Source organism: Anomaloglossus baeobatrachus, chromosome 12 (genome assembly GCF_048569485.1).
Source record: "Anomaloglossus baeobatrachus isolate aAnoBae1 chromosome 12, aAnoBae1.hap1, whole genome shotgun sequence".
NCBI classification, from domain to species: domain Eukaryota; kingdom Metazoa; phylum Chordata; class Amphibia; order Anura; family Aromobatidae; genus Anomaloglossus; species Anomaloglossus baeobatrachus.
The window spans coordinates 130,918,851-130,942,212 of NC_134364.1; the positions used below are offsets into that span (position 1 = coordinate 130,918,851).

The window sequence follows — 23,362 nt, forward strand, 5'->3', positions numbered from 1 at the left end:
CATCAGCTGTTAGGCTCAGTGATTGGCTGCAGGTAATAACAGACATTAGCTGTTAGGCTCAGTGATTGGCTGCAGCCAATAACAGACATCAGCTGTTAGGCTCAGTGATTGGCTGCAGGTAATAGACATCAGCTGTTAGGCTCAGTGACTGGCTGCAGGTAATAACAGACATCAGCTATTAGGCTCAGTGACTGGCTGCAGGTAATAACATATCAGCTGTTAGGCTCAGTGATTGGCTGCAGGTAATAACATATCAGCTGTTAGGCTCAGTGATTGGCTGCAGGTAATAACAGACATCAGCTGTTAGGCTCAGTGACTGGCTGCAGGTAATAACAGACATCAGCTGTTAGGCTCAGTGACTGGCTGCAGGTAATAACAGACATCAGCTGTTAGGCTCAGTGATTGGCTGCAGGTAATAGACATCAGCTGTTAGGCTCAGTGACTGGCTGCAGGTAATAACAGACATCAGCTGTTAGGCTCAGTGATTGGCTGCAGGTAATAACATATCAGCTGTTAGGCTCAGTGATTGGCTGCAGGTAATAACAGACATCAGCTGTTAGGCTCAGTGATTGGCTGCAGGTAATAACAGACATCAGCTGTTAGGCTCAGTGATTGGCTGCAGGTAATAACATATCAGCTGTTAGGCTCAGTGACTGGCTGCAGGTAATAACAGACATTAGCTGTTAGGCTCAGTGATTGGCTGCAGGTAATAACATATCAGCTGTTAGGCTCAGTGATTGGCTGCAGGTAATAACAGACATCAGCTGTTAGGCTCAGTGATTGGCTGCAGGTAATAACAGACATCAGCTGTTAGGCTCAGTGACTGGCTGCAGGTAATAACAGACATCAGCTGTTAGGCTCAGTGACTGGCTGCAGGTAATAACAGACATCAGCTGTTAGGCTCAGTGACTGGCTGCAGGTAATAACAGACATCAGCTGTTAGGCTCAGTGACTGGCTGCAGGTAATAACAGACATCAGCTGTTAGGCTCAGTGATTGGCTGCAGGTAATAACAGACATCAGCTGTTGGGCTCAGTGACTGGCTGCATGTAATAACAGACATCAGCTGTTAGGCTCAGTGATTGGCTGCAGGTAATAACAGACATCAGCTGTTAGGCTCAGTGATTGGCTGCAGGTAATAACAGACATCAGCTGTTAGGCTCAGTGATTGGCTGCAGGTAATAACAGACATCAGCTGTTGGGCTCAGTGACTGGCTGCAGGTAATAGACATCAGCTGTTGGGCTCAGTGACTGGCTGCAGGTAATAGACATCAGCTGTTAGGCTCAGTGATTGGCTGCAGGTAATAACAGACATCAGCTGTTAGGCTCAGTGACTGGCTGCAGGTAATAACAGACATCAGCTGTTAGGCTCAGTGACTGGCTGCAGGTAATAACAGACATCAGCTGTTAGGCTCAGTGATTGGCTGCAGGTAATAACAGACATCAGCTGTTAGGCTCAGTGATTGGCTGCAGGTAATAACAGACATCAGCTGTTAGGCTCAGTGACTGGCTGCAGGTAATAACAGACATCAGCTGTTAGGCTCAGTGACTGGCTGCAGGTAATAACAGACATCAGCTGTTAGGCTCAGTGATTGGCTGCAGGTAATAACAGACATCAGCTGTTAGGCTCAGTGATTGGCTGCAGGTAATAACAGACATCAGCTGTTAGGCTCAGTGATTGGCTGCAGGTAATAACAAACATCAGCTGTTAGGCTCAGTGATTGGCTGCAGCCAATAACAGACATCAGCTGTTAGGCTCAGTGATTGGCTTAAAAAAATCCCGGCTGAGCAGTGGCTCGGGGCTTGTGGCTCGGGGCTTGTGGCTCGAGGCTTGTGGCTCGTGGCTTGTGGCTTTTGGCTCGGGGCTCGAGGCTTGTGGCTCGTGGCTTTTGGCTCGGGGCTCGAGGCTTGTGGCTCGGGGCTCGAGGCTTGTGGCTCGGGGCTTAGCTCATGGCTCAGCTCAGGGCTTATGGCTCGGCGCTCGGGGCTTGTGGCTCGGGGCTTTTGGCTTGTGGCTTGGAGCTTATGGCTTTTTGCCTTGTGGCTCGGGGCTTGTGGCTCGTGGTTTATGGCTCGGGGCTTGTGGCTCGTGGTTTATGGCTTGTGGCTCGGGGCTTGTGGTTCGGGGCTTGTGGCTCGGGGCTTCTGGCTCGGGGCTTGTGGTTTGGGGCTTGTGGCTCGGGGCTTGTGGTTCGGGGCTTGTGGCTCGGGGCTTGTGGTTCGGGGCTTGTGGTTTATGGCTTGTGGCTTGGGGCTTGTGGCTCGGGGCTTTTGGCTCGGGGCTTGTGGCTTGGGGCTTGTGGCTTGGGGCTTGTGGCTTGGGGCTCGGGGCTTATGGCTCGTGGCTCGAGGCTTGTGGCTCGGGGCTTATAGCTTGTGGCTCGGGGCTTGTGGCTTGGGGCTTGTGGCTCGGGGCTTGTGGCTTGGGGCTTGTGGCTCGGGGCTTTTGGCTCGGGGCTTTTGGCTCGGGGCTTTTGGCTCGGGGCTTTTGGCTCGGGGCTTTTGGCTCGGGGCTTTTGGCTCGGGGCTTGTGGCTCGGGGCTCGTGGCTTGGGGCTCGGGGCTTGTGGCTCGGGGCTTATAGCTTGTGGCTCGGGGCTTGTGGCTCGGGGCTTGTGGCTCGGGGCTTGTGGCTCGGGGCTCGGAGCTTGTGACTCGGAGCTTTTGGCTTGTGGCTCGGGGCTCGGGGCTTATAGCTTGTGGCTCGGGGCTTGTGGCTTATGGCTCGGGGCTTGTGGCTTATGGCTCGGGGCTTATGGCTTGTGGCTTATGGCTCGTGGCTCGGGGCTTATAGCTTGTGGCTTGTGGCTCGGGGCTTGTGGCTCGGGGCTTGTGGCTCGGGGCTTGTGGCTCGGGGCTTGTGGCTCGGGGCTTGTGGCTCGGGGCTTGTGGCTCGGGGCTTGTGGCTTGTGGCTCGTGGTTTATGGCTTGTGGCTCGGGCCTTGTGGCTTGGAGCTTGTTTCTTGTGGCTCGGGGCTTGTGGCTCGGGGCTTGTGGCTCGGGGCTTATGGCTCGTGGCTCGGAGCTTGTGGCTCGGGGCTTTTGGCTTGTGGCTCGGGGCTTGTGGCTCGGGGCTTGTGGCTCGTGGCTTGTTTCTCGTGGCTCAGGGTCGGAGCTGTGCACTTGTTACCTACACAGGAAAGTCGTGCATTTTCCTATGCTGGGATCACACGCTGCCCTTGGATTACAGGCATGCTTGTGGCTCGTGGCTTGTTTCTCGTGGCTCAGGGTCGGAGCTGTGCACTTGTTACCTACAGAGGAAAGTCGTGCATTTTCCTGTGCTGGGATCACACGCTGCCCTTGGATTACAGCCATGCTTATAGGATTTGTCATTATACGCTACGGAGCTGAAAATAGCCCGGCTCAGCTCCTCGTCCTACATGCATGGCTTAGTGCCCGGAGGCGGCGTCTTCCCCTGATCCGTGTAATAGACGTGAATGAAGCGGGGGCAGACACGTTTTCTGGGAGAGTCTACGCGATCTCCCGGTCCGATCTGTACACGTTCCCATTGTCCGTCGCTCCTCAGAGCTGACACCGCACGTCCTCTCTTTTGGTTGTAACCTCCATTGATATCGGTCCTGTGATTGCAGGGAGTGTCACTTTGCCGTTGTTATGGAGCCGTTGTCAGACACGGACTTTCTCAGCCGCTTCATTGGGACCAATATAAAGATCACCACTATTCACGGACACTTCCAGGGGGAGCTGTTTCACATCGATACGGCTCGTGCCATCATTTTAATCAAAGGTGAGGAAACGTTCTTCTGTTACAGTAATTCTAAACTCCGCACAGCAATGTGCAGGAATATATTCCGGACAATCAGAGAGAAGGGGTCATAATTATAGGTCATATTACAGGGAACCTGTCCTGCTCCCCAAACGCTATAATCTGCCGGTTAATAGTGTTCCAAAGCTGCTTGGCCCCCACTTTGAATGTCCGGCTACAGGGAGGAAATTAACTTTATTCCTCTCAGCAGCCTCCGGCTTTCAGTCTTGAAGGCGTGGCCTGTGCGGCTTCATTCACTGCTCAGTTCATAGTGAGCATCTTCTTTAACCACGCCTCGACAATGACTGACAGCCGGCTCAGCAGTGTATCAGTATAAAGTCTGCTCTCAGTCATTGCAAGGACGCAGTGACAACCGTTAATTGCTATGTCCTGAGCAGTGACTGAAGCCACAGCAGCCACGCCTTTGTGACTAACAGTCGGCTCAGCAGTGTATCAGTATAGAGTCTGCTGTCAGTCAGTGCCAGGACGCAGTTACAACCGCCACTCGCTATGTCCTGAACAGTGACTGAAGCTGCACTGGCCATGCCTCTGTGACTGACAGCCGGCTCAGTAGTGTATCAGTATAGTTTGCTGTCAGTCAGTGCTGCGGTACACTTAAAGCTGCACTCACTATGCTCTGATAATGACTGAAGCCGCATCGGCTACGCCTCTGTGACTGACAGCCGGCTCAGTAGTATATCAATATAAAGTCTGCTGTCAGTCAGTGCTGGGATGCAGTTACAACCGCCACTCACTATGCCCTGAGCAGTGACTGAAGCTGCATCGGCTACACCTCTGTGACTGACAGCTGGCTCAGTAGTGTATCGGTATTGAGTCTGCTTTCAGTCAGTGCCAGGATGCAGTTACACTCGCACTCGTTATGTCCTGATCAGTGACTGAAGCCTCGCCGTCTATGCCTCTGTGACTGAAAGCCAGATGCTGTTGAGAGGAATAAAGTTAGTATCCTCCCAGTAGCCGGGCATTCAGAGCGGGGGCTGGGCAGCTTTGGAACGCTATGAGCCCCATATCTGCAGGTTAATAGCATTTGGGAATGTGATGGGTTCCCTTTAAGCACATTTCTTCAGCAAAAACTGATCACTGTTCCTAGTTTAGATGAGTAAATTGGCACAAATCTAGAGGGATCAGTTGAAGGGGCTAGCCTCTACTGGACAGACCTTGTTTAATGTCCTTAATGTGCCTTGGGGAAAAACTAACTAAACTATGGACTGGGCCTGACATTGTGTAGGTGATGTGCACGGCCACTAAGGGACTTCAGCATTGTGACGTCTAGGAGATGATCCGGGAGGTAAGGGGGTGTCTAGTAGCAGCAGCAGCAGCCAATGCTGCTGGTTTGGAGTGAGGTGATGGACACGTCTGCCATACTCCGGTGAGTGCAGGGGACATGAGCGGTGCAGACGCCTCTACTGTCAGGTACTTTTCACCAGGGCTCTCCATGGTTGTAGAGAAGACCTTTCTGGAAGGACTAAGTCTAGGTTCACACATTGCGTTTTTTTGACGCTGCGTTTTTGTGCGTTTTTTTGCGGCAAAAAACGCATTCGCGTTTTGCTGCGTTTTTGCTCACTGCGTCTTTATGCGTTTTTTATCAGTGAACAATGCCATTAAAGATTGTTGAAAAAAAAAAAAAAGGTCTGATGTCATTTCCTTCTTCAATATGTTCTTCATTCTCCACTAGAGTATGCAGGAGAGCAGACAGCTGCAGAACTACAAGGCTCAGCATGCTGCATCCAGGACTGTATGCTGGAGGGAGAGTCAGGGGGAGCAGACCTACAAGGCTCAGCATACTCCATCCACTAGTGTATGCTGGAGGGAGAGTCAGGGGGAGCAGACCTACAAGGCTCAGCATACTTCACTAGTGTATGCAGGAGAGTAGACAGCAGCTGCAGAACTACAAGGCTCAGCATCCTCCATCCAGGACTGTATGCTGGAGGGTGAGTCAGGGGGAGCAGAACTACAAGGCTCAGCATACTCCATCCACTAGTGTATGCAGGAGAGTAGACAGCAGCTGCAGAACTACAAGGCTCAGCATGCTGCATCCAGGACTGTATGCTGGAGGGTGAGTCAGGGGGAGCAGACCTACAAGGCTCAGCATACTCCATCCACTAGTGTATGCTGGAGGGAGAGTCAGGGGGAGCAGACCTACAAGGCTCAGCATACTTCACTAGTGTATGCAGGAGAGTAGACAGCAGCTGCAGAACTACAAGGCTCAGCATCCCCCATCCAGGACTGTATGCAGGAGGGAGAGTCAGGGGGAGCAGACCTACAAGGCTCAGCATCCTCCATCCACTAGTGTATGCAGGAGAGCAGACAGCAGCTGCAGAACTACAAGGCTGAGCATGCTGCATCCAGGACTATGCTGGAGGGAGAGGCAGGGGGAGCAGACCTACAAGGCTCAGCATACTCTATCCACTAGTGGATGCAGGAGAGCAGACAGCAGCTGCAGAACTACAAGGCTCAGCATTCTCCATCCAGGACTGTATGCTGGAGGGAGAGTCAGGGGGAGCAGACCTACAAGGCTCAGCATACTACATCCACTAATGTATGCAGGAGAGCAGACAGCAGCTGCAGAACTACAAGGCTCAGCATGCTGCATCCAGGACTGTATGCTGGAGGGAGAGTCAGGGGGAGCAGACCTACAAGGCTCAGCATACTTCACTAGTGGATGCAGGTGAGTAGACAGCAGCTGCAGAACTACAAGGCTCAGCATCCTCCATCCAGGACTGTATGCAGGAGGGAGAGGCAGGGGGAGCAGAACTAGAAGGCTCAGCATACTACATCCACTAATGTATGCAGGAGAGCAGACAGCAGCTGCAGAACTACAAGGCTCAGCATGCTGCATCCAGGACTATGCTGGAGGGAGAGTCAGGGGGAGCAGACCTACAAGGCTCAGCATACTCTATCCACTAGTGGATGCAGGAGAGCAGACAGCAGCTGCAGAACTACAAGGCTCAGCATTCTCCATCCAGGACTGTATGCTGGAGGGAGAGTCAGGGGGAGCAGACCTACAAGGCTCAGCATACTACATCCACTAATGTATGCAGGAGAGCAGACAGCAGCTGCAGAACTACAAGGCTCAGCATGCTGCATCCAGGACTGTATGCTGGAGGGAGAGTCAGGGGGAGCAGACCTACAAGGCTCAGCATACTTCACTAGTGGATGCAGGTGAGTAGACAGCAGCTGCAGAACTACAAGGCTCAGCATCCTCCATCCAGGACTGTATGCAGGAGGGAGAGGCAGGGGGAGCAGAACTAGAAGGCTCAGCATACTACATCCACTAATGTATGCAGGAGAGCAGACAGCAGCTGCAGAACTACAAGGCTCAGCATGCTGCATCCAGGACTATGCTGGAGGGAGAGTCAGGGGGAGCAGACCTACAAGGCTCAGCATACTCTATCCACTAGTGGATGCAGGAGAGCAGACAGCAGCTGCAGAACTACAAGGCTCAGCATCCTCCATCCAGGACTGTATGCAGGAGTTTTTTGCCCCCCAAAAAAATGACGTGGGCTTCGCCATATTTTTGTATGCTAGCCGGGTACAGCAGGCAGGTACGGGCTGCCCCCAACCCCCAGCTGCCTATTTGTACCCGGCTGGGAGCCAAAAATATAGGGAAGCACTTTTTTTTTTTTATTTCATGAATTTCATGAAATAATTAAAAAAAAAAAATGATGTGAGCTTTGCCTAATTTTTGAGTCCAGCCAGGTACAACTAGGCAGCTGGGGATTGGAATATACAGTGCAGGGTGCCCATGCTTTCTGGGCACCCCCGCTGCGAATTGCAGTCTGCAGCCACCCCAGAAAATGGCGCTTTCATAGAAGCGCCATCTTCTGGCGCTGTATGCAACTCTTCCAGCTGCCCCGGTGACGGGTGGCTCTCTGGGTAATAATGGGGTTAGGGCTAGCTGTATATTATCAGCTGGCCCTAAGCCTGAAATTCATGGTGTCACGCCAATATTAGGCATGGCCACCATGAATTTCTAGTAAAGATAAAAAAAAACACAGAAAAATATTTTTATTAGAAATAAAACACAACAGAATTAGTGACTCCATCTTTATTGAAATAAAGAACCCCCCCTCCGCAGTAATCCTGGGTCAAGGGTCCCGCGCCGTCCAATCCGGATCCAATATCATCTGATCGGTTTGCTGGAAGGCAAAGTGATCAGATGGTGTGTCAGGTTCAAGGACGTAGATCACAGGGTAGATGAGGAAAAATGGGTTTAATGCTGCGCTAAAAAACCACAAATCCAGGAGGTGCGATGAAATCATTTCCTTTATTTTCACGAGTCAACGCGTTTCGAAGGCATGCCTTCGAAACGCGTTGACTCGTGAAAATAAAGGAAAGGATTTCATCACACCTCCTGGATTTGTGGTTTTTTAGCGCAGCATTAAACCCGTTTTTCCTCATCTACCCTGTGCTCTACATTTTTCATCGGGGCTGCGGCTGACCACCTTATGCACTTTCTGCCTAAATGCTTGGAAAGGAGTTGTGCCTGTCACAACTGTAACAGGTCAGGACCTGTCCCTTTACGTACATCCCCTTGTCTACCAGATAAGACCCTATTTTGCGCTTCTCTCCTCCACAGCTCTCCAGGTTCAAGGACGTGAATCACATGAGACAGCAGCTGATTGTATAAAAGCCGTTTATACAATCAGCAGATGCATCAGTTCCAAAAAAAAAAAATACTTATGTGCTGATTACCGGCAGCTCCTGGAGCGAGTCTGATCCTGTCCGATCGCTGCAGGAGCTGCCGGTAATCAGGGATAAAGTCTCCTAACGGCATCAGCTGATAGGTGAAGCCGGCCGGGCGCCGGCGTCACCGCGAGACTTACGATCAGCTGGTTCGTCAGGTGACTGCATCAGGTGATCAGCGCCAGGTCCTGCATCCATTGCACGTACCCGGGGACACTGCACACAGCCGGAGCGGCGGTACCGGGAGAGGAGCTGGGAGCGGGCATGGCACCGGGAGTCTGCAGACACGTGAGTATGACATTTTTTTCGCCTGTTCACTTTTGTTTTTGCAGCTGCCTCCACCTCCCGCCCAGACATGGCGCCGCACCGGAGCTGACATGCACAGGACTGGAGGTGGACGCAGCGGTGACGGTACTGGGAGGATTCACGCTTCTGTGTTTACTGACAGAAGGAATCCTCTTCCTGTACACGTCACTTTTCTACCCACCCCTTGCGTTTATAGCTGCGTTTTTAGTAATAAAAATGCACTAAAATGCAGCTATATTTGCAATTTGCGTTTTTCATTGCGTTTTTGAACATCTCATTGCACTCAATGGGTGGAAAACGCAGTGAAAAACGCAAAAATAATTGACATGCTGCGTTTTTATGGCACCACAAAAACGCAGCCAAATAAAAAACGCTGTGTGCAGACAGCAAAAATGAAAACTCATAGACTTTGCTGGGGAAGCGAAGTCATGCAGTTTTCTGAGCAAAAACGCACCCGAAAAACACGCAAAAATGCAGCGAAAAACGCACTGTGTGAACTTACCCGAAAGGTCCGTTCACATTAGATGATGTGAGGCACTAAACAATCAGCACGTTGTCTTCTGATGTCCTTTAATAGACTGTACTCTCTATCTGTAATTAGCATTTAACACCTCTATGTTGTTGTTTCTTCTATTTCAGTGATAGATTTAAGCACTGGGAAGACCGTGCCGGGAGCAAAGCTGTTTCTCGGACATGTTATTCTGAAAGGTAATACGAGATATATATCTATATATATAATTGCCTTATTCTGTCTGTCTGTCTGTCTTGCTCCAAAACTGTGTCCTTACGGTGACACAAAGCTGATTGGCCGCTGGGCTCGCCATGGCCCCGCCCCCCGCACGGATTGGCCGCTCGCCTCGGCTCCGCCCCCCCACGGATTGGTCGCTCGCCTCGGCCTGGCCCCGCCCTCCGCATGGATTGGCCACTCGCCCCGGCCCTCCGCACGCATCGCCAGACATAACCTTGCGCTGCTGGGATCCTGACGGAGCCGGTGAACGCTGGTAACCATTATACACATCGGGTAACTAAGGTCCCTTAGTTACCCGATGTGTATCATCGTTACCAGCGTACACCGGCTCCCGGTACACATGTGCAGGGAGCCGGCATTATACTCCTCTCCCCCCAGGACTACTCCTCCTATTATAGTCCTCCTATTATACTCCTCTCTGAGTATAATAGGAGAACTATTGCAGCATGTGGGATGTAGCACGATGGGGGGTGCGCAGCATGGGGGATGGAGCACGATGGGGAGTGCGCAGCATGGAGGATGGAGCACGATGGGGAGTGCGCAGCATGGGGGATGGAGTACGATGGGGGGTGCGCAGCATCGGGGATGGAGCACGATGGGGAATGCGCAGCATAGGGGATGGAGCACGATGGGGGGGTGGGCAGCATGGGGGATGGGGCACGATGTGGGGTGCGCAGCATGGGGGATGGGGCACGATGGGGGGTGCGCAGCATGGGGGATGGAGCACGATGGGAGGTGCACACCTCCCCCCAACACACACACACAACACACCACACACACACTGGGAACCACAAACACCGCCCTACACAGACACCCACACACACAGACAACGCCGCACACACACAACACCCAACACACAAACACCGCGCCATACATAAATATACGCACATACCGCACAACACACACATTGCACAAAACATACCTCCCCCCAAAACACACCACACCCACACAAACTGCGCAACACACACACACACACAACGCTACAGACACACAGCGCTCCACAAACAACGCAACACACATACAACACCGCTCTCACCCCCCGCCACACCCAGACAACACCCAGAACATGTACAGCCCCTACACAAACACTTGGTAACTACACACAACAACATCTATATATATATATATATATAACAAAAATCATACATTAACTACACAATACGTAAATTCTAGAATACCCGATGCGTAGAATCGGGCCACCTTCTAGTATATATATATACATACATACATACAGTGCCTTGCCAAAGTAACAATTGTGAAGATGAACAAAATTTATTGCTTATTTTATACTTTTATAAAAAATAACTGAAAATATTATTCATCCCCTTTAAGCTTGAGGTTGGATGGAGATCGTTTGTGAACAGCAGTTTTCAGCTCTTTCCACAGATTCTCGATTGGGTTCAGGTCTGGACTGTGACTTGGCCATTCTCACACCTGGATACGGTTATTTGTGAACCATTCCATTGTAGATTTTGCTTTATGTTTGGGATCATTGTCTTGTTGGAAGACAAATCTCCGTCCCAGTCTCAGGTCTTTTGCAGACTCCAACAGGTTTTCTTCAAGAATGGTCCTGTATTTGGCTCCATCCATCTTCCCATCAATTTTAACCATCTTCTCTGTCCTTGCTGAAGAAAAGCAGACCCAAACCATGATGCTGCCACCACCAAACTTTAAACAACACTTTTTATGGATATCTTTGAGAAATGGCTTTCTCCTTGCCACTCTTCCATAAAGGCCAGATTTGTGCAGTGTACGACTGATTGTTGTGCTATGGACAGACTCTCCCACCTCAGCTGTAGATCTCTGCAGTTCATCCAGAGTGATCATGGGCCACTTGGCTGCATCTCTGATCAGTCTTCTCCTTGTGTGAGATGACAGTTTGGATGGACGGCCGGGTCTTGGTAGATTTGCAGTGATATGATTCTCCTTCCATTTCAATATGATCGCTTGCACAGTGCTCCTTGAGATGTTGAAAGTTGTGGAAATCTTTTTGTAACCAAATCCGGCTTTAAACTTCTCCACAACAGTATCACGGACCTGCCTGTTGTGTTCCTTGGTCTTCATGATGCTGTCTGCGCTTTACACAGAACCCTGAGACTATCACAGAGCAGGGGCATTATACGGAGACTTGATTACACACAGGGGCTTATATTTATCATCATCAGTCATTTAGGACAACATTGGATCATTCACAGATCCTCAATCAACTTCTGGAGGGCGTTTGCTGCACTGAAAGTAAAGGGGATGAATAATATTGCACGCTCCAATTTTCAGTTATTTACTTTTTATAAAAGTTTAAAATAAGCAATAAATATCATTCATCTTCACAATTGTGTCACTTGTTGTAGATTCTTCACCAGAACATTAACATTTTTTTCTTTATGTTTGAAGCCTGAAATGTGGGAAAAGGTTGAAAAATTCAAGGGGGCCGAATACTTTCATAAGGCACTGTATGTACAGTACAGACCAAACGTTTGGACACACCTTCTCATTCAAAGAGTTTTCTGACTCTAAAAATTGTAGATTCACATTGAAGGCATCAAAACTATGAATTAACACATGTGGAATGAGATACTTAAAGTGTGAAACAGCTGAGAATATGTCTTATATTCTAGGTTCTTCACAGTCGCCACCTTTTGCTTTGATTACTGCTTTGCACACTCTTGGCATTCTCTTGATGAGCTTCAAGAGGTAGTCACCGGAAATGGTTTTCCAACAGTCTTGAAGGAGTTCCCAGAGATGCTTAGCACTTGTTGGCCCTTTTGCCTTCACTCTGTGGTCCAGCTCACCCCAAACCATCTCGATTGGGTTCAGGTCTGGTGACTGTGGAGACCAGGTCATCTGGCGTAGCACCCCATCACTCTTCTTAGTCACATAGCCCTTACACAGCCTGGAGGTGTGTTTGGGGTCATTGTCCTGTTGAAAAATAAATGATGGTCCAACTAAACGCAAACCGGATGGAATAGCATGCCGCTGCAAGATGCTGTGGTAGCCATGCTGGTTCAGTATACCTTAAATTTTGAATAAATCCCCAACAGTGTCACCAGCAAAGCACCCCCACACCATCACACCTCCTCCTCCATGCTTCACGGTGGGAACCAGCCATGTAGAGTCCACTCGTTCACCTTTTCTACAAAGACACGGTGGTTGGATCCAAAGATCTCAAATTTGGACTCATCAGACCAAAGCACAGATTTCCACTGGTCTAATGTCCATTCCTTGTGTTCTTTAGCCCAAACAAGTCTCTTCTGCTTGTTGCCTGTCCTTAGCAGTGGTTTCCTAGCAGCTATTTTACCATGAAGGCTGCTGCACAAAGTCTCCTCTTAACAGTTGTTCTAGAGATGAGAAGGTGTGTCCAAACTTTTGGTTAGTACTGTATATGTATGTATGTACAGTGTATGTGTGAGTGTGTATGTCCGCTAAAGGAATTTGCACCGTCGCATTTACAATCACGAAATTTTGCACAGACGCTCCATGTGACTCAGGGAACGTCATAGACTATGTTTTGACGGGAAAATTGAACCCTGCACTTTACAGTTACTATCCAAAATCCTGCCTCCATTAAACTGAATACAGGCTATTAATAGCAACTATCAGTGGTTGCTATAGGAAGTGTTAGTATAAGAAGCTTATGTGTGAGGTAATATGATGTCAGTGGAGAGACTGATAGAGAGAGACGGCCCGGGCAAAGAGATGGACAGACAGACATATAGAGACAGACACAAAGATAGAGAGAGGCAAACAGACACCGAGATGGAGACAAACTGATACAAATACAGACCGAGACATAGACACAGAGAGACAGAGACATAGACACAGACAGAGACTGGGAGAGAGACAGTTACTATCTCGGGCATCGCCCGGGTACTACAGCTAGTATGTCTGTGTGTATGTATGTATGTATGTATGTATGTATGTAATATATATATATATATATATATAATATACTAGAAGGTGGCCCGATTCTAACGCATCGGGTATTCTAGAATTTATTGTGTAGTTAATGTATGATTTTTGTTATATATATAGATGTTGTTGTGTGTAGTTGCCAAGGGTTTGTGTAGGGCTGTAAATGTTCTGGGTGTTGTCTGGGTGTGGGGGGGGGTGAGAGCGGTGTTGTATGTGTGTTGCGTTGTGTGTGTTGCGTTGTTTGTAGATCGCTGTGTGTCTGCAGCGTTCTGTGTGTGTGGTGCTGTGTGTGTTGCGCGGTTTGTGTGGGTGTGGAGTGCGTGTGTCTGTTTTGGGGGAGGTATGTTTTGTGCAGTGTGTGTGTTGCGCGGTATGTGCGTATATTTGTGTATGCCGTGGTGTTTGTGTGTTGGGTGTTGTGTGTGTGCGGCGTTGTCTGTGTGTGGGTGTCTGTGTAGGGCGGTGTTTGTGGTTCCCAGTGTGTGTGTGGTGTGTTGTGCGGTGCGCGAGTGGCGCTGTGTGTGTGTTTTGGGGGAGGTGTGCACCCACATCGTGCTCCATCCCCCATGCTGCGCACCCCCTATTGTACTCCATCCCCCATGCTGCGCACCCCCCATCGTGCTCCATCCCCCATGCTGCGCACCCCCCATCGTGCTCCATCCCCCATGCTGCGCACCCCCATCGTGCTCCATCCCTCATGCTGCGCACTCCCATCGTGCTCCATCCCCCATGCTGCGCACTCCCATCGTGCTCCATCCCCCATGCTGCGCACTCCCATCGTGCTCCATCCCCCATGCTGTGCACTCCCATCGTGCTCCATCCCCCATGCTGCGAAGTCCCCATCGTGCTCCACAGTCACACATCAGACAGTATACACGCACACATGTGATCGCATACACTCACACCCCACTTCTCCCTGTGCCCTCCGGTGGGAGGTCCCAGCAGCTGTGCTGCACGCCGTGCTCCTCTGCCTTCTGCCGACACGCACACATCCGATCGCATACACGCACACATCCGATCGCATACACGCACACACACACTGACGATATCGCACATACGCGCTCACACACTCACAACATCCGGAGATACCACATGCTTCTGGCCATGTGATCTTCTGGCAGGTCCTGGAAGGTCACTGCACGCACAGTATCGCCGCCGAGAAGTAAGCGATATCACTGGATGTTGTGAGTGTGTGGATGCGATCTGATGTGTGTGTGAGAGTGAGTGAGTGTGATCTGATGTGTGTGTGTCCTTTCTTATGTGTGTGCGTGTGTGTGTGTGTGTTCCGCCGCTGCAGGACCTTAATGCGCTCACCTGCTCCCGGTCGGCGTCTTGTGAGTATGATCGGGGGTCTTCTGTCTTCTCTCTTCTGGGGGTGCCCGCTGCCTATAATGAAGTGTCCTGCAGTGTCTTTAACTCTTTCACCGCTGCATGACACTTCATTATTGACCGCAGCGTATGCCGGCTCCCTGCACATGTGTACCGGGAGCCGGTGTTCGCTGGTAACCATGATACACATCGGGTAACTAAGGGAAGCGGTTCCTATAGTTACGCGATGTGTATCATGGTTACCAGCGTACACCGGCTCCGTCACGATCCCAGCATCGCAAGGTTATATCCGCCGGGGGCGGGGCCGAGTGTGCCAACGTGTGGCGGGGGCGAGCGGGCGAGGAGTCAGCGTATGCCGGCTCCCTGCACATGTGTACCGGGAGCCGGTGTACGCTGGAGAGGGCGATGTGTGCGGAGGGCCGGGGCGAGTGGCTAATCCATGCGGGGGGTGGGGCCAGGCCGAGGCGAGCGGCCAATCCGTGGGGGGGCGGGGCCAGGGCGAGCCCAGTGGCCAATCCGACAGTTGTCACTTTTATGACACTGTCACGGTGACACAATTTTGGAGCAAGACAGACAGACAGACAGACAGAATAAGGCAATTATTTATATAGATAGATATTGATATCTAATGTATGTGCGTTTTCTTTATCTGTGGACTCTAGTAAATGAAACCAGTCATTTTGTCTGATCATTACACAGTTGCCTATTTTCATGTGTACTATTTTATGAACTAAAAATTAAAATGACTGTTGTAAATTTTAACCCCTTCACGCCCTTTGACTGATCTATCTGTTATGGAGTGTGTGAGGTTAAGCCCCGCCCCCTGTCGCCGGCAGGATGCGATCCGCGCACATATCAGCTATTTTTAACATCTGACATGTGTGCTTGCATGTTCCGAGTGGAATCGCATTCCATCCAGAACATTTAACCCCTTACATCTCGCTTCCAAAGTCTGGCAATGAGATGTATATGCGCACGGCCATGATTTTCACTTACCGCCGCCCCCACCGGAAGTCACATGCGCGATCACGTGACTTTCGGTGGTTGCCATGGTAGCACAGGGTCATGTGATGACGCCTGTAGCTAACATGACTCACTTCCTCTCATTGCCGGAATACAGCCAGCATTGAAAGTAAAGCACCGTATCTGCAGTTCTTAGCTCTGTGGCTGAGATCTGCAGATAGATAAGAGCGATAGGATTACTGATCGCTATAGTCCCCTAGGGGGACTAGTAAAATAAAAAAAAGTTTAAAAAAACCCCCCAAAAACCTAAAAGTTCAAATCACCCCCCTTTCGCCCCATTGAAAATAAAAGGGTTAAAAAAATAAATAAATATACACATATTTGGTATCGCCGCATTCAGAAATGCCCGATCTATCAAAATATAAAATCAATTAATCTGATCAGTAAACGGCGTAGCGGCAAAAAAATTCCAATCGCCAAAATTACGTTTTTTGGTCACCGCAAGTTTTGCGCAAAATGCAATAACAGGCGATCAAAAAGTAGCATCTGCGCAAAAATGGTGCCATTTAAAAACGCCAGCTCGAGACGCAAAAAATAAGCCATCACTGAGCCATAGATCCCAAAAAATGACAACGCTACGGGTTTCAGAAAATGGCGTAAAACGTGCGCCACTTTTATTGGACAAACTTGTGATTTTTTTTAACCCCTTAGATACAAGTAAATCTATACTTGTTTGGTGTCTACAAACTCGCACCGACCTCAGGCATCACACTGACACATCAGCTTTACCATATAGTGAACAATGTGAATAAAACATCCCAAAAACTATTGTGTGATCACACTTTTTTTTGCAATTTTTCCACATTTTGAAATTTGTTTGCTGTTTTCCAGTACACCATATGGTAAAACTTATGGTTTCTTTTAAAAGTACAACTCGTCCCGCAAAAAACAAGCCCTCATATGGCAAGATTGATGGAAAAATAAAAAAGTTACGGCTCTCGGAAGAAGGGGAGCAAAAAACAAAAACGCAAAAACGGAAAGTGCCCGGGGGCTGAAGGGGTTAATGGACTTTAAATGGCAAAAGTTTTATATTTTCTGGATTATAAGACACACTTTTTTTCCCCCTAAAACTGGGGGTAAAATGAAGTGCGTTTTATAATCCGCATATGGTTTACCGGGGCGGCGGTGGTGGAGCGGGGTCATAGGACAGAGGGTCAGAGATACTGAGAGCTCAGAGGAGGGGGTGTCACTGCAGTAGAGCAGCTCAGGAGGGTCACAGGAGGCAGGGTCAGCAACACTGCAGGCTTGGGGGTGTCACAGCAATTGGCTTTCGGGCCATTTTATTGAAGTAATCGCATCCATCTTTGCACACGTTGCCTCTGCGGCCATTTTCTTGAAGTCCATCTCATCAACTACCATTCAATGGAGCCCGCAGCACATCAACAGATCAATGGCGCACACTACCGTGACACCCCCGAGCATGCGCTGCATCACCTACCTTCCATCCACTGACCTGTTATGATTCAGGGACTGAGGAGGATCAAAAATGTGGAAACCCAAAAAGTAACCAGAGTGGCTGGAACCTTAATGGACTGCAGACCTAATCCTGACACACAACTAGAAGTAGCCGTGGGACGAGCCTACGATGACCTAGTCGTCTCGACACAGCCGGAGAATTAACTATTCTTACAGATAGAAATATAAGAAAAGCTAATCCCCAAAGATATAGATAGTTCCCCACTACGGTGATATAGGAAAACACAATACAAAGCTAGAAAACAGATTCAGCAAAGATGAGGCCAAACTATCTTTATAGGAAAGGATAGGAAGGAGCACTGTCTGCAGCCGTAAAAACCCTAAAAAAAATCTCAGCACGCCTGATATGGAAAAACCCTGAGCCCACACAGACTCTCCCCTACTATATCAGTACTCTGATGTTACTGGGATCCAAAAAACACTAATATAGATGAGGGACTGAATTAATACCAAGCATGACAAACACAATACCTTGCAGAATCATGGAGCTAATTATAGACACTCCCAGCAGGGAATGATTCAATTCCACCAGGAACTCCACACAGGCAAAATAGGAATCAAGCATTAGTATCAAAGCAGAAAAAACAACAAGAAAGAGGAAACAATAAACAGAGATACAAAGAACAACTTATCTTGAGAGGAGCTCTGGTAGAGAAAAGGGCTGGTTTCAGAATGTCCTTAACACACAGGAGATACATTGAACTCCGGCAAGTAACAGGAGAAAACTACTCAGTTATATAGGCCCAATCTGAAAGGCCTGATTTCCAGTGCTCCACAGGTGTGTGGCTTTCATTCCACCAATCAACTGCACCGCCAGCACTGACCACAAGAGGGAGCCCCAAACTTGAAAATGTATTCACAACACTGAGCCACGACACCCCTTCCTCTGAGCCCACAGCATCACCGACCCTCCTGAGCCGCGACACCAACTCCTCCAAGCCTGCAGCATCGCCTACCCTGCCTCCTGTAACCCTACTGAGCTGCTCCACCACCGCTGCTCCACCCTAGTGAGCATTAGGATTAAGACACACTAGGATTGTAAGACAGACCCTCATTTTAACATAACAGATTGTTTTTTCCTCCTCTAAATTTGGGGTGCGTCTTATAACAAGCTCTTCCCAGCAACACACATATATGAAGATGGAAATAGTATCTTAAGATGCAGTTGGCAGACATTTTATTAACCCTTTGATTCAGTGTTTCTTTATCCAAGCCTTAAGTCTAATACTGAGAAATGTTAGAAGACATTTAATTTATTTATTTTCCTTTAGTGGAGACACAAGAAGACCCTTCATATCACGATGGCCAAGAACAAGATGAGCCACCTGATGAAAGGTAGGACCCCTGTACCCCTGTACCGTTTTGTAAAATATACAGAACCAGTCAAAGGTTTGGACACGTCGTGTCATGCAGTGGTTTTTATTACTCTTATTGGAATGTGCCCTTTGTAGATTCAGGCTGAAGGCAGCAAAACGACAAAGGAATACATACGAAAACAAGGAGTAAAGAAACGCCCGTGAAACAAACCAGATAATGTGTTATACTTCAGATTCTTAAAATTGCCCCCCTTTTATTATGATTTAGCTTTACTCCCCCTCCTCATCATGTTGTTCCCTGCCTGTTTTTCCATAAGTTTTGAAGTTGGTGAAGGCTGCAGACCACTTGTTGGATCCAAGTCATCCCAAACCATCACTATTGGGGTGAAGTTGGGTGATGACAGAGGCCATATCATCGGACACAGCGCTCCATCCCTCTTCTTGGTCACATAGACTTACATTGATAATTTTGCTGTCGTGGGTCTGAATCTACAATGTGCACATTCAGTAAGAACAAGGAAAACCATTGCATGAGCAGCTGTGTGCTGTATTTATATTATATTTTAAATTTACCTTTTTAAACTACAATTTATATATTTGGTATACAGCAGCTCTGGGCCCATTACAATCACTGGATGTAGGGGTCATTGTTGCGCCTCAATTTGTTCCTCAATTCTACTTTTTTTTTTTTTTGTCATGCAGTTCTTATAGGTGTGACCGATCACTATATCATGTGTTGTACAATATCCCAGGAGTATAATCCTATTCACATATTATTGCAACCGATGGGTTCATTCAAGAGATAGCAAGAGTGGGTGTCACGCTAGGTATAGAGAAATACCGAGTGAGGGGAGGGAAGAGGGAAACCCTGTGTCTAGGGGAGGGGTGAGATGGTGACCCCCTGATAAAACCTTCCGCTGGCTCCACTGACATCTTTAGATAGATTTTGCACCTATGCACCGAGCAGGATACCTGGCTTTGGCTGACCCTGAACTGGGCCCTAGATAATGAACAGGCTGGATGAGCACTAGTCAACCCCACTAAGTTCTAAAGAACACACAGGGGAAAGCAAACAAACAACTTATCTCCAAGATGATTTTAGGAGAGGTACAGTAACATATACAGTGTTTCTCCAGATGATTGCAAACCAACTGCTTGTAATCAGGACCATATAGAAACTTGACTATATCACCAACAACATACCAAGGGGAAATGCAGATATATAAAGACACAGAGGGTAAGGGATAATGATTAGCAGCTGGAAGGAAAAGATCTCCACAGGGTCCTAAAGACGAAAGAGTAAACCCTAACAGAGAAGACACACAAAACACCATTCAGACCACAGAGGAAAGGATGGGACAACAAGGAGCAGTTTGTGCAGCCAAACGCCGTGACCTTCTGTAGCCGGACACCACTGGACTGTCTGTCAACTGTGATACACCCTGTCACGGGGTCCTTCTCCGATATCACACAATCAACAGAGCGAGAGATGATTGAACAATCCAAAGAACATTTATCCCAAGCAAAATCGGACGGTCCATAAAGTAATCCACCATACAAAGGGTAAAAAATAGTCCAGAAACATGGATATAGTCCAGTAAGGGATAAATGTCCAGGTCTCTCTGGGGAGCCTCAGCTTCTCCCACAGAGGATGAATCTTCCTGCTTCTCTCTTGAAGTTCTCAGACAGACTGAATAATCTCCCAGGTAAACATAGAGTTTGGATGGATTCCAGGCCCCCCTCCCCCACACCTAGGAACAGAAGCACTGCAGGGGGTTATAACCCTGCAGACAGGACAAATAATACATAAAATGAACAGAGCACCACGCCTAAAATACGAACCTACACAAAACGAAACAAAACCCACAATATCATACCCCTGTGCCACCAAGGTTATGCAGGAGCAGAGGTTTGGCACAATATGAAAAGATGGTAGAGCTCTTCTATCAACAATTGAACTCTAAAGCCTCAATATATTCTCAGACACGTGTGTCTATAACTGGGCCTTATGAGACCTAGGGTAAAGATGTCACAGGGGCACACTGGGCAACATGCAAAAACATGGTGGAGTACAGGAAAGCGAGGTGCCCAACTAGGAAGGCAGCAGAGCCCAGCCGGGACGAGTGCGTAGCAGAGCTGAAAGTCCAAGAAACTCATTCAATCCCTCTATTACTAAAGTCACTTTCACACTGCAGTATTTTGCCAAAACTACAAGTAGAATAACTTCATGTGGAAATGACTTTTTTTTTTTTTTTTGTCTTGGGACAGAGTTCAGATTTTGGTTGACAAATACCGAAAGTAGCTGTAGAGATAGGGACAAGGAGGACTGAGTGTGACACCGATATATATGTTCTATGTAATAAAGTGGCAACTAGGGAGAGTGAGAATGACGATGATATACAATTGTGCTCAAAGGTTTACATACCCCGGCAGATTTTCTTGGCCTTTTTTCAGAGAGTATGAGTGATAACACACAATCTTTTTTTACACTCATGGTTAGTGGTCGGCTGTAGCCATTTATTGTCAAACTACTGTAACTTCTTTTCTTTTTTAAATTATAATGACAACCAAAAACATCCAAATGACCTTGATCAAAAGTTCAAATCGCCCAGTTGTTAATACCTTATTGTTGTGAATGTCATCCGAGTGGGTGCTGGTGTGGAGCTCCCTCTGGTGGCCAGGAATGGTAATGAAGCGGAGTTTGAATCTGTGATTCAGACAGGTGATGGAATTAATTGGGAATCCAGGAAATCCTATTGCAGATCAGAATAGTGTATTTAGGAGAGCATTGTGTGCCTGGCGGTCGCCGGTGATAGATGTTCCTACCTGCTTCTGAAGATGGCTGGGAGTTTTCCCTTCCCGTTTTACCATTTATTTGGTGCCTGAATCTACTCGAGATAAGTTTACTGTTTCTGTGCTTAATTGCTGGATTTGCACTTAAGTGTTTCTGCATATTCCGTGTGGTTTGGTTTCTTGTATGTGAGGATCTGTCTCTCTGCTCTTATGAGCAGCGCAGTTCCTCCAGCAAGAAAGGGAGCTTGCTTTCTGTTCTTGTTTGGATTATTTGCACTTAGAATATTATTTGTTCTGTGATTTTGTTTCTTCCCATTATATCTGCAGTTCTGTTTAAAGTGCATCATTTGTCCAACTCTAGAGCCACCATTACATAGGATTTACACCTGATAACTGCAAACACCACAGAGAAAAACACACTGGGGATGGTGCTTAACCTCAATAATATTCTTTTATTTAATTATTCCAATTAAAATTCCATATACAAACTACACATATGTATACAATTGGGTCCAGTTTTTAATCACACTGGACTGGCTCCAATACCGCATTAATGGGTTTCAGCTAGCTGCAATAACCGTTCATGGCTTATAGTAAGCCTCCACCCAAAGAAAACTGTTGCTATTTCCTAAATATCTGGAGGCTTTCTCCCTTGTAGTCGGATCTCTATAAGTGTATCACCCGGAGCTTGCGGCTGCACTATGTCTCTGGGGATTACAACCGAGATCCGATCACTCTATGTAGCGATAGTAATGAGGAGTGGAGCGCAGCAAAACTGACCTGTATTTGGTTGGTAGCGGTTGTGCCGTCCTTGGTCCCGACGCGCGTTTCTAGGGGACCTGATGAACTAGGGAAACGCGCGTCGGGACCAAGGACGGCACAACCGCTACCAACCAAATACAGGTCAGTTTTGCTGCGCTCCACTCCTCATTACTATCGCTACATAGAGTGATCGGATCTCGGTTGTAATCCCCAGAGACATAGTGCAGCCGCAAGCTCCGGGTGATACACTTATAGAGATCCGACTACAAGGGAGAAAGCCTCCAGATATTTAGGAAATAGCAACAGTTTTCTTTGGGTGGAGGCTTACTATAAGCCATGAACGGTTATTGCAGCTAGCTGAAACCCATTAATGCGGTATTGGAGCCAGTCCAGTGTGATTAAAAACTGGACCCAATTGTATACATATGTGTAGTTTGTATATGGAATTTTAATTGGAATAATTAAATAAAAGAATATTATTGAGGTTAAGCACCATCCCCAGTGTGTTTTTCTCTGTGGTGTTTGCAGTTCTGTTTAAAGTGCCTAGCATAAGAGTACCTGATATAGTGGGGGAGAGTCCGTGTGGGCTCAGTATTTTTATTATCAGGAGACTGGTATTTTTTTGCAGGGTTTTTTGCTGGCCGCAATCAGTTATCTGTCCTGTCCTGTTCTATCTAGTAAGTCTGGCCTCACATTTGCTGATCTTTATTTTCTATCTGTGTATTGTGTTTTCTTACATCAAGGTCGTTTACATGTTGGGGGCTTGCTATTTCTTTGGGGACTGCTCTGAGGCAAGTTAGGATTCCTCATTTCTATCTTTGAGGTGTAGCACGTTTCTCAGGCAGTGTTGAGGTGTCTGGGTGTTTTAGGAACATCCCACTGTTACTTATAGTGTTGTCTGATAGGGGATTGCGGTCAGCTCAGTTTCCAACTATTCTTGTGGTTTTGTTTTTTCCTCATTAATGGGATTTTTTGTGATCGTCCACGGTTACCAGATCATACACCGCATATTCCCACCTCTAACATCAATGACAGCTTGAAGTCTTTTGTGGTAGTTGTGGATGATGCTTTTTATTTTCTTAGATGGTAAAGCTGCCCATTCTTCTTGGTGCCTCCAGTTCTTGTAAATTTCTGGGCCTTCTTGCATGAGCTGCGCGCTTGAGTTCTTCCCAGAGTGGCTCAATGATATTGAGGTCAGGAGACTGAGATGGCCACTCCAGAACCTTCACTTTGTT

At 48.1% G+C, this 23,362-nt stretch overlaps 1 protein-coding gene across 4 annotated transcripts in view; it reads left to right on the top strand.

The window, feature by feature from the left end:
• The window catches only part of EXD1 (exonuclease 3'-5' domain containing 1), a 107,095-nt gene that overhangs the window by 6,580 nt on the left and 77,153 nt on the right, over window positions 1–23,362 (top strand). For all 4 annotated transcript variants that reach the window (XM_075329470.1, XM_075329473.1, XM_075329471.1 and 1 more), the window contains exons 2-4: window positions 3,589–3,743; window positions 9,411–9,479; window positions 18,528–18,591. In XM_075329470.1, coding sequence (XP_075185585.1) covers window positions 3,611–3,743; window positions 9,411–9,479; window positions 18,528–18,591 — 266 coding nt within the window. In that variant the 5' untranslated portion in view covers window positions 3,589–3,610. The remainder of the gene's footprint in view (window positions 1–3,588; window positions 3,744–9,410; window positions 9,480–18,527; window positions 18,592–23,362) is intronic.